Here is a 12457-nt window from a genome sequence, read left to right on the forward strand (position 1 = left end):
CCCTCCTCTCATTCATGTTCAGCTTATCTTTATTTATTTATTTTTTTTATTTGGATAGGAGCTCAGAAGTTCAGTCCTGTTTCTGAAGAAGAAAAAGAGATGTTTTGATAAACTAGGTTTGCATCAGGAAGAATTCTATGGGCACAAATTACAGCTGCAAGAATGTAGTAAGAAACTTGCTCAAATGCCAAGACAAACTAACGCTCTTAGATCTCTTAGCACATGCAAAAAAGCACTTTAGAACATATGCTCCTTAAAGACATTTTGTTTCAAACTGTTTGCACTCTTTAACTTCTTAGCCTTCAAAGTGAGTCAACTCTTAAAATACGACGCTCATCTACTCAAAGAAAGATAATCTGTCCATGAAAAACTGCATTAGAACTGATGACAGCAAACAAAAGAAATTCTTTTGGCCCTTTGCTGGAACCAGAGAAGTCACATGTCAAACATTTGTTTGGGAATAGCGTTAAACTAGGATTACTCGTTCATTTATTTAATTTAGGCATTAAGGATCAGCACTTGCATCTGGAAAACCAGAGGACTTTGCATGCGGCAAGTCTTTTTCTACAAAAGATGATCCTTCTCTACGAAAGAACAACAAAAATGTTTTCTCGTGTTCATGTTTTATTGTGATGCTTCTGGCTTTGTGTTTGGCGCCATTCAAGGTGGTACATTAAATATAAGAGCGACAAAAAGCACTGGGAGATGGAAGGATACATGAACTTCCAGTTATCTCAGCATCAGTGCAGTTCAGGAAGATAATACCACACTTACTGACATTTAGTTAAAGTACAGAAAAAAAAGCATGAGTGGCAAAGACATACCCAGATAACAATAATCCAACTGTAATATTTAGCCTACAACAACTGAACAGAGTAAGAGGATGGGCAGAAATACTGGGATTTAAGTACTAAGATACAAAGTCTACAGCAGGGAGCGAGACAGAGTGGTGGACAAACTATGTTAAAAAAAAAATCCCTAAGCTCGTTCCTCCCATTTGGCTGCAACATCATCACAAATAGAATATGCTGAGGAATTACACAGCGACTGCATTTTTACACGTATCCAGTAACTGCTTTAACCAACAGATGGTAGTCAGTAAGTCACTGCTTGACTCACTCCTCTGAGTGTTACCAAATCACAAGGAGTTGATGAAGTTGGCAGGGTCCTCTGGAGGTCACCTGGCTCAACAACCCTGGTTCAAGCAGGGCCACCTAGAGCTGCTTGCAGAGCACCATGTCCAGATGGCTTCTGAGTATCTCTGAGGATGGAGACTCACATCTTCTCTGGGCGATTTGTGCCTGCATTGGACCCTTTTACAGTGACAAAGTTTGTTGTTTCTTCTGTACTGAGTCTGGTTTGATCTTCCCCTCCCAGCAATTACAAACACTGTTAAGATCCTCCAGGCCTTCTGAACTGTCCCAGCTCTCAGCCACTCCTTGTATGTCAGATACTCCATTTCCTTTATTATCTTGGAGACCTTTTGCTGGACTTAGTCCAGTGTGTCCACATTCTTTGTACTGTGAAGTCCACAACTCCCAGGGACTGGACCCACTTCAGGTACAGCCTCACCCGTGCTGAACAGAGAAGAAAGATCACCTTTCCAAACTTGCTGCTCCTCCAAAAAAGGAGTTGGACATCTCTGCCATTAGGATGCATTGCTGGCTCATGGTTTGCTGGTATTCACCAGAAACCCATGTCCTTTCCTGCAAGCAGCTTTCCCTCCCATCTGCATCCAGCACAGTCTACTGTACAGAGCCACTGCTCTCCAGGCGCAGCACTTTCCATTTTCCTTAACTAAGCTTTTTAACTAACTTTCCCTCTGACCACTTCTCTAGCCTGTCCATGTCTGCTTGAATGGCAGCACAACCGTCTGGCTTTTAAGCCACTCCTCCCAGTTCTGTATATGCACTCAGTCCTGTGATCCAGTTTGTTAATGAAGATGTTTAATACTATCGAGCCCAGCACTGAACCACCAGTTACCTCTTCAGTTATGTTGTCTTTCTGCTATTCAAAACCTTTGGAGCTCAGCAGGTCAGCCAGTTCCTGATTCACCTGTCAATTTATGTAGTCCATATTAATGCAAGATACTATGGGAAAGAGCAACAAAAGCTTTATTAAAGTTGAGATAAACAACATCCACTGTTCTTCCCAACATCCCCTCCCCTATCCTATGTGACATTCAAAGGGTTAATAAAAATTCTTTGCTCGCTGTTATGAGCACTTACTAAACCTAACAGGTTGTGGCTTAACACACAGGAAAAGAGATTGCTTTTTCACAGAGTTCGACACATAGGATAGACTTATATATATCTCATAGCAAGATATATCTCATAGCAAGAGATGAGAGGCTGCACAACTTGACGTGGATTTCACAGCAGATAAATCTGCAGAAGAGATATCTACTGAGGTTTATTAAACACTGTAAACTACCACATCACAATAATTCCCTGAGCTACAACACTAGGAGACAGGTGAATCTTAGAATGGCGTACTGCTGCCTGCTCCCACTATCCCCATACATAAAGCATCCCTCCTTTTGACTTGTTTCAACTAAGCTGAGGAAAAAGTCCCTGAAGAGAAATACTAAAATAACTAAAGAATTTTGTCCGACAGTACCTTTTTGTATGCATCCTATTTGCTTAACTATCAACAATTTCAAATAAGAAAGATGACTTCTAATTGTACAAGTGCATGAAAAACAGACCACCCCGATCCAATCTCCAGGGCACGAGTATTAAAGATGCATTTTCAGTAACTCACAGCAGCAATATGGCCAAAGAACAGCAGAGATCACAATTTAACAGGCCAGTATTTTATTGCTTCCCAGAATGTTGACAATATGTGCATCACTAATTGGCTTTCATTGCTACCTGACTCACTCATGGATTTGTAAAGTCTGTGCAAGTTTAAGAGATTTCTTTTCCTGTAGATAACTGTAGATGTTATTTGATAACACAGACCTAGGATTATCACTTCCGTAGTGGTATTCTTACCTACTACCTTAGATCCATCCCCTCAAGCACTTAAAAAGTATATTTGTACAAAAATAAAAATCCAGAGAATCTGTACCACTCCTGTATAGCACAGATGATGTGCTTAAAACCCATTCAGTCATGTTAGGGCTTATCCCATAAACAGTGGCATTATGAAATTGGAATTATCAAGACACACAAACACGGCTTAATGGTCATAAATTCTTGAGAGATGTAAAATGTTGTCTTGGTGAAGATTTCCACATTGTTTTCTGTCCTTATCATCAAGAATTGTCCAAACTCCCATTTTCACCACCTACAAATACATCTTAAGAGGCAAATCTGTAGAAAACCTATTTTAAAATCTCAGTTTATAAACAGTCTAGTCATCAAATTTAATCTTTTTGCCCTGGAATGCTGTAATTTGTGACATTTGTTCCCGACGTCTCCTGCTTGCTTCCCACGAAGGATGAAGAGGCTGCTCCAAAGGTGGGTTCTTACCGTCACGTTTAAGAATGGAAGTTTTAGCAAACGACTGTTTCTTGAGCTGTGGTTCCTTTTTAAGAAGAGCTGTGTAAGAAGCACAACATGGAACTTTAAGTACATCAGGAACCTTCATAAACATACATTAAAACAACCTTAAATTTGTAGACGTTTTCAGTAATTTATTAATTAGCCATGAGGTACGTATCCGTTTGAATGTTCACAGTGGGATCTTCTCATCTTGCAGCCCCATCAACTGTCACTTGGTAAGCTACAGAGCACTCTATGATTGACTGTGACAGATCATTCTGAAACTCCATGCAGACAAATATTCACCACAGTCTTAACTTTTTTCTTCACTGTAAGTCAGCTGGGGACTATGCAACATAATTCAATACGACTGAAAAGACCCCCTTGATTTAACAAACTGCTCTGTGGAATGAGATATGATCTACTACCACAGCTGATACAGTGGTGACCGTGTTGAAAAAGAGTGTTTGTGCAGCTGAGAATTTGCTCAATTAAACAGTCTTGTCATGATTTTTCTATCTGTGGTAATTGCCATGGAAATAAATAAGAGACATTACTTTCAGAGCAACGTACATACAAAGAAATATGGAGAAATGAAATATACTACTCACAAAACATAATATATGCTAAATACTGTAATCTGTTCACCCTCACCTGTGTACAGGTAACATTAGCTGCTCAATGTAAAGACAGACAGAAAAGCATTTTCCTGTATGTATCTGTCTTTATCCATTAACATGCAAAAATAGGAAATAGCAAGCAAAATCCACGGATCAAAGTGAAACCAGAAAACCCGATAATTTTAACAAGTTGTTGAAATACATGCCACAGAACTGAAGCAAACAAACAAAAAAAGAACCTAGCAGTATTACATAGGAGAGGTAAGAAAATCTCAAGTTATCTTTGTTCCTACTGCTGTTCCAGGTAAAGCAATACATACCTGCTGGTCTGTTTGTGAGAGGTTGGTCTCCTGCATTTCTAAAAATGAAAATATAATTTGGTATTAGTCAAGAAATTTCTAAGACGATACGCAAGTGAAGAACTGCCTTCACTAAAACACTTGAGCAATGAATTTTCAAGCGTAACAGGTAAAAATCGCATATAGTTTTTACTCTTTGTTAATAAAGGAATAAAAAAAAGAAGTGCTTCAGACTGATTTAATTTGGATAGAGTACTGGGAATCCTATGCTAGAGATAATGTATCTCCATAATAATGTGACAAATCTCAAGTAGTATCAAGAAAACACAAGGAGACTGCAGAGTGGTTTCCATGAAGGCATCCTGAGCTACGACTGAAATTCTCCTTGTTTGGTAACTGCTACTAAAAATTGCAACAATTGTCATTACTGGAAAGGAGGGAGAGACTGGAGAACAAAGCAAGAGGAAAGGGTTTACCTTCTGTTTTGGGATTTCTGATTGGAGCTAGACAAAGAAGTGCAGAACACCGATTCCAGCTTCCTTGCTTTTCCATGTGGCTTTCCTTCCGTGATCAATTTTTGCACTGTCCCAGATACTGTTCTCTTTTCTTCCTTCAATACGTTTTTCTGAAGTGCATTCTTCTCTTTTACTGAAGAAGGATCATTAACTGCTGCTGTTTTCTTCTTCCTTTTTACTTTGCCGATGAAGAAATCATCATCGCTATCGCTATCAGAATTTGACGTCTGGTTATAAAACCTCTCTTCAGTACTATCATCAAAGTACTCCTCTTCACTACGTTGTTCCAGGTCACTATCATCCCTATTTATTTGTTTCGTTGTAGTTAATTTATTCATGCTCACATTTTCTTTTCTGTTTTTACAGCCAGGGTTCTCTCCTGTCTGAGTGACTGCTTGCATTTCTATCGAATGAGATGAAAACTCTTTTGGGTTTCTCTCAGTTTCCATCATTTCCTGTTCAGGTTCACTCCCACTGTGTTTATCAACTCCTCCTACAGTTTCCATTTTCACACTCATTTTTGTTTTGCCTTCAAATCTTTGCTGCTTTTGAACTAGTTTAGGAACTTGTTCATTCAAATCGCTGTTAGGATTTTGTGCTGGTTTAGGCTGAGCTTCTGACTTCTTTTCTGAAGGATTGGCTTTGGCTGGGTTCCGTCTTGCATCCTTAAAAGCTTTTACAGCAGCTACAAGAGGGGCAGAAGAAAAGCCATTTGTTACTGCTACACTTGAATTAAGTACACAAGCTATTTTAATGAAACAAAACACTTTCTAAGTTAAATTAATTGTGCTGAGTAAACATGTTTTGAATGTCATTACCAACCTTTCACTGAATAGGTGGGGCAAATCATGTCTTACAGTACAGCGTCAACAAGTGAGGAAAACAATCTGAAATCATTACCACCTAGACATGCCATTTTTTGAACCGTGTTTAACTAGGGAAGCTTAAGAAATTGACTTGGAAATCTGGTACAACAAGGGAGAATGGCTTCAAACTAGAAGAGGGGATACTTAGGTTAGATATTAGGGACCCAGAGGGTGGTGAGGCACTGGAACTACTCAGAAAGAAGCTGTGGATGCTTCATTCCTGGAGGTGCCCAAGGAAGATTCAATAGGGCCCAGGGCAGCCCCATCTGCTGGGTGGCAATCTGACCGTGGCAGAGGCTGGGGCTTCAAGATCCCCTCCAACCCAAGCCATTCTTTGATATGACTCCATTGTTCTTTTATCTACCTTTGAAAAGCCAGTTATAATGCTTCTTTTTCCTTTGTATCTGCTCATTGCCAGTTCAGTCTTATTTAATACGCCATATGATGCACTGTCACACATGAACCCATGACTGCAAGCATGTGGTACCTTGTTCACTGCAGCTCGTCAAGCTGGTTACAAGGGCTGGTATACTCTCCCTTCAATAGTGATTGTTCATAAAAGGAATTAACATGAGCAAAGTGACACGTGGACAAGCTACTGACGATGAAACAAGTTAATATACTGTTTCATACCTTTAAGTTCAGTAATTTTGGTTTTCAAAAGGGGGTGCGTTGCAAGTCTTGCAATAGCTCGCTCATTTGCAGTGGACTTCGGCTATAAAAAATAAAATACATAAAATAAGCAGAATAATACTTACAGGATAGGTCTGTAAAGCAAGTTGATGAATCCCTAGAAACAAATGGCAGCTGTTCTGCATGATGGAATAAAGCAGCTTGTAGGATGTACGGTTTGGATAACATTAATGCTGGGAAAATCTCATAACAGATATTGAAGCGTTATATATGAAATGTGATGCAGAGGCAAAGACAAACACCCCCAAATGTAATGTGGTAGGCATAACAGAATTACACAGACTGGTTCGAAGGCCAAATATGATCCTGATGCTTCAATCTAAAGAAAAAAGGGGAGAAGCAGGAATTGCTTTCACTGTTGAATTCATCTGGAACTCAACTCATGAGTTTTATCCCTTTTGGTCTTCTGAGTCTCTCTCATCCTGCTAGGCAGGTGGAGTGGAAGACCGAGCAAGCAGCTGGTGAGTGCCTGGTTGCTGGCTGGGATCAAATCATCACACATACAAACACTGCTATGCTCATCAGCCACACATGTCTGAAGTATCCAATGTCATATACGAGTGTTCATCATAGAATCTTAATAGTTTGTAAGCAGCTTTTCTTCCAGCAGTTATGCCATTTAGTATGAATAGCTCTGTATTCATGGAGTAGAGACTGAGAGACACGCCATGCCAATCACTACAGTAGAAGAGTCATTTTTGGTGCTTGGGGTCTGAAGAAAACTGAGCAGATCCTGAAAGTTGGAATCTTATATCTTCCTGCTAAGTTACTTAATATAACAAAGGCAATACAGCTACAGCAGGTCTACTGCTTCCAAATATGGAAACATTTAATTGCTCTGCAAAACATAAAGCTCGTTCCTGAACCAGTTCTAAGCAACTCTATCTTGCGGCTGTTCTAAGCTTAAAAAATACACTCTTGTTTTGTCTGTTCGGATTTAAATTCCAAGCACAGAGCATCTGTGAATCCAAGTACCTTCCTTACCAAGTCCCTGCTAATATCTTTCCTGTAGACTGCCCACAGCATTATGACAACAGGCCAGAGAAGATGGTTAAGAAGATGAGTTCATTACCAAGGGTCAAAGACTGTGTTGCTTTCAGACTTACTCTCAGAGCTAGAAGAGAACTGTGAGTCTGGGTTTTGATTCCCATGTGACAGTGCTGCATGCTGCCACCAGATTCCTGGGACAGCCAGCTCACATTTCTGGAGATCAAAGAGTATTTTCTTGGGAGATTTTTGTCTGGCTGGAAAATGTATTTCTGAACTTAATTAATACACTTTTTCCCCTCACTGCTTCCTGTGGGTTTTGAGAGAATATACCATGAAGTTCAGAAAGCAGCAGCAGCAGCTTCTGTGCAACATCTGGTGTCCTTTAATTCAAATATTTATAGAAAGGGTTTAAGCATATACATGCCAATGCATATGGAATAACCACATTTTTTCCTTATAGCAAAATACTTCACAAATGCTACTCACACTGCGAGGCAGCAGCCAACAAACATATAATGTGACATTCACATTCTTAAAAAATTCCCATTTTTCTATTTTCTGGCACATCCAATGTTCAATTTATGTTTCCTCAACTATTTTCCAGCATATAAAGCCTTGGCAGAGAAAAAAACACAAAGTACCTACGGTATCTATAGCAAGAACATCCCCACTCCTCACCTCCCCTCACTACGTTTGCTTTTGTAAGTACTTGCTTCCACTGTTTCCTGCTACTTCTTGCATTATTTTGTGCCACTTAATTTCTTTCAGACAACACTTCCCATAGGAATGCCCTGCCTCATTCAATTTGCAACTTATGCACAGCAAAATGAACAAAGCAACTGAGCACTGAATAATCATATGTCCCGTATGCTACCTACACAAGAATCTGAACTCCTCAGATTTGACCTTGGTAAGCAATGCATTATTTATATATATATATATCTAAATGCCTGCTATCGCTACCATGCTAAACTCCATAGGGCTACATAGCAGAATTAACTGCAATGATCTTTGTGTTTTTCAAACCCTAAAATTAAAAAAAAAAAAGAATCCTTGCATAAAGGAGGTGTTCCTCATCCTGAAAGGTAGATGAGGCACAAACCTCAAACAGCAACTTGCCAGTTACAACATAATAAAGTAAGACACGCGTAACTCACACCAACAAACACACAGGGGTACCCCGCACAGGGGAGGCAAACTCTGTAAAGTGTGGCAATGATTAAGGAAAGAATGGACATTAGAAGACCGTTAAAATAAAAACCAGATTTAACACTACAAGGTTTGAAACGTGTTGGACGGAGGTCAGGAAAAGTAAGGAATGACTCTGAGGGCTGGCAAGGTAAAAAGAAGCAGCTGGATGGGAACGTCAGGCTGAATTTGTGTAGGTGGCACCTGTTGCGTACAATGCAGGGAGTGAGAAAGAGAATCCCTTGGTAGAGAAGGGTTTTGCTGCTGTTAAAAGCAATACCTTGCTAGCATGCCTGAGATGTGGCAGACCTTCAAGAAGAATTAAACAGCAGAAATGTAGGATCGACCTGGGGACACGAGGTGCTGACTTCTGATCGTTGCTTCACTGTTATTCCTCATCATGTTCAAAATTCCTTTTGGTTTTACCCTGTGCTACAATTGTAATAAAAAACAGAGAAGAGGGCCGTACTTTTCTTTTAACTGATTTCTGTACAAGAAACTACAGGTAGCTTTAAACAAGATTAATAGTAGAAGACTACTAACTAGAATTTCTACTAGGTCCAAGCACAGTGCTGACAGACAGGCAATGCCTGGCGGCTTTACATCTATCCATGAAAATGGTCTGTCATGATATTCAGATGGAGACAGTCAGAAACCCAATGGATGAGCATGCAGTATACAGTAAACTGCTAAACCTATGACACAAAAAATAACCTTGAAGCATGTCTGACTGAGGTTTATAAAGTAACTGGAAGTGCAGCTTGATCTCAGGAAAAAGAATAAAAGGAGAAGATAATGCTAAACAGGTTAAGCATAAAAAATATCCAAAGTTCTGGGCCAAAATAAGATGTAATTGAAATACCCTTTGTAGCAGCTCAAAACAGGAACTTTCTCCCTCCTAAGAAGAACAGAAAACCTATAACTCCACATACTGCTCTCAGAGCTCTAACAAGTCACAGCTGTCTTTCACAACAGCAGGAGGAGTGTGGTTAATGTAAAGCCACAGGATGGCTGAAGGTGTTAGATCATGGCTGCCATCCAGGTCCATCCCATAACTGGAATAAGATCACTGAGCAAAGTTACCTCCTGACTGAAATGCTGTCAGTTCTCCCTCTTCCTTGATGTCTGTGAGAAATATGATACGTGATTTGTGGCCAATCAACTGAAGATTTCGGCAAGAGAAGCAATGGGATACCACTTGTGGTGGCCGTGTTGTCCCACAGCTTCTGACAGCATGAGTTTGTTGTACCAATCCATTGATAGCAAAATGGATCAGCAAAGGAAGGCAGGAAACACATCTTCATTAGGCGAGGCAAGGCGGGAGTTCAAAAGAGAGCAAACCTCCTGAATACAGAAATAGCAGGGAACAATCACATGCTGTGCACAGGACAGAAACATCAGCATCAAATACTGTGCTGGAAAAACGTAACCAGAAATTGTCAGATTTTATTCAGTTTTTACTTTGTTTCTACTCAATCCAGTCTTCCAAGTAACATCAAAATGATGGTACAGCTCTTCTGAAGTAGAAAAACAAGCTGAACAACAAGAAAGGGGGGAAATTCTTATGGCAATTAGTTCTATATGAATCTCACAAAACTGTACAAGTTTCAAAGCTGTGTTTTTTTTTGTTTTGGTTTTTCAAGATTGGACTCTATACAGATTAGCTGATGAAAATTTTCCACCCGAAGCTGAAGTGTAGGTACTAACAGATCTAAAGCCCCTGCAAAAACCACAGTAAACTAATGTCTTGTAGTGGAACAACAGGACAAAAACTGAACAACCTCTCTTAAAACATCCCTCCTTGATGTCTTGTTTGTTATTCTTTTTACCACTTGTCACAGTTTATATTGGCTAGCATGATTTTCTCTTATTGCTGTAATTTAACCATAAAAATATTTGGAGACTTATTTTTCTTGCAAGAATACTCATGACAACACATGGCACCCTGGACAACCTTTGCTCGTCTGCAAACTACACACACAGTAAAAGTGAGAGTTCTGGAGAACCCAGCTGAACTTGTACTGATGCCAGAGGGACTGACAGCTCATCACCGACATCTATAAATGTTTGAATCCAATTTGGGGAGAAGCATCAAGATCTCCTAACTAGTGTTGAACTGCTGAACTTCTATTTCTGAGTAAGAAGTTATTATTTTCCCCCTAACCTGCTTGTTTAGATTAACCTATTTCCAATTTAGCTTTTCTTTTCCTTCCTGCTAAAAGAAGTACAGAGCATAAACTTGTCTCTATCGTCATTGCATGGAGAAAAATGTAAGTAAGACACAGCAGAAGCTCAAACAAAAGTAGATTCTCAGTTGTTCTTTGCCTGCTTTGTAAGGAGGGTTGGACTCGATGATCTCTGGAGGTCCCTTCCAACCCCTACAGTTCTGTGATTCTGTGACATGCATGTTACAGGAACTACAGTCCAAGCACTGAACAAAGTCTGAAGGCCCTTTAAGAAGCCCAATACAACACTTTGCATGTGTTTTAAGATCAAATTTATGTGGAGTTCAGAAGAGTCAACAGCATTCCTCTGGATTAAGCTGTCACAACTAATTTAGCTAACTGTACGACTTTGAGGTAAATGCCTATTTTTTTTCACACTAGGTCAAAAAGAAATAGTGTTTAATCCCTGCTGTAATGTATGGCAGAGCTTGGAATAAAACCCAGACCTGCCCAAGAACAAATCATGTATTTAACCTACAACTAATTCTTTATAAGAATTCACTACTGAGATTGCTTCAATAAAGACGAGTCAGAACAAGAAATCCAGAATAGAACAGGCCTGGACTCCGAATTATCTCCTCATGGTGAACAGGTGTAGACTCTAGCTATGGGCTGAAACGACAAGGTTGCTAACTCTGATATACCTCTTACAAGGCTAAGAAGAATGTGTGTGTAATCCTATAAATCTGGCCTACCACACAAACAATAAACAAGTTCTTGAAGGAAGAAAAGCCAATTTCTAAAGATAATGAAAGAGTTCACAAAGCTAATACTGCGTCAACTCCTTTCCCCACATCCTCCAATTATGGCAGTCCAATTCACTGTTGGGCAGACTAAGTAGTAATAGATGCCACAGGAGAAGAAAAAGAATCAATGAAGATGATGAACTAAAGTGGAAAGTAAAATATGAAATAGCAAAAAATGTACTTTTCAGGGGGAACAGGAATGGAATGAGTTGTGGATAAGAGGCAGTAGCTGTGAACAATACAAAGGGAAATGTCACTGCTACAACATTCATAATTTAAAGACAATATAACGAAATTCAGAGGAAAGTTCACATACGAATTAATTTGATGATATTGTATACCAGACTTGAAGCCACAAATGATCTTTTCAGAAAGTAATGTATACTGAAAAGCTGAGAAATCATTTGCTTGTAGCTGAGCTTCTAGAACGAGAGTCCAGAGGCTTAAAGCAGACTGTTAACTAATTCTCAACAGAGAGTTAAGCTGTCCAATCATCTCAAAATGAAAGGTGAAACAAGTGACATATATACACATGGCAAGTCCAAAGGCACACAGGGCAGATGGCAGCAAATACACTGGTAAGGCACAGGTATGAGCTCTACACTGTTAGAACTACTTAATGGAAAATGATAACAAATAAAAAAGGCAACGGAGGCACAAATTCAGTTCATTGAAAAAGCAATTAAACATCTGAGATAAACAGACTGATTCCCTAGTGCCAAAATGTAGGTTTTCTATCATTAAATCTACTGAGGGAGTACATGCATTCAGAACTTATTCTATTCATAATCACATATCAGATAACACAGGGAAGCCCTGATACTACC

At 39.5% G+C, this 12457-nt stretch overlaps 1 protein-coding gene across 1 annotated transcript in view; it reads right to left on the reverse strand.

The window, feature by feature from the left end:
* Window positions 1-609: 609 nt before the first annotated feature.
* Window positions 610-12457, reverse strand: part of SRFBP1 (serum response factor binding protein 1) — an 86294-nt gene continuing 74446 nt past the window's right edge. Inside the window, exons 5-8 of the mRNA XM_072360346.1 lie at window positions 6422-6503; window positions 4884-5607; window positions 4429-4466; window positions 610-3545 (exon numbers count right to left, since the gene is read on the reverse strand). Of these exons, the coding sequence (XP_072216447.1) occupies window positions 3358-3545; window positions 4429-4466; window positions 4884-5607; window positions 6422-6503 (1032 nt within the window). The 3' untranslated portion in view covers window positions 610-3357. The remainder of the gene's footprint in view (window positions 3546-4428; window positions 4467-4883; window positions 5608-6421; window positions 6504-12457) is intronic.

Source organism: Excalfactoria chinensis, chromosome Z, assembly GCF_039878825.1.
Source record: "Excalfactoria chinensis isolate bCotChi1 chromosome Z, bCotChi1.hap2, whole genome shotgun sequence".
NCBI lineage: Eukaryota > Metazoa > Chordata > Aves > Galliformes > Phasianidae > Excalfactoria > Excalfactoria chinensis.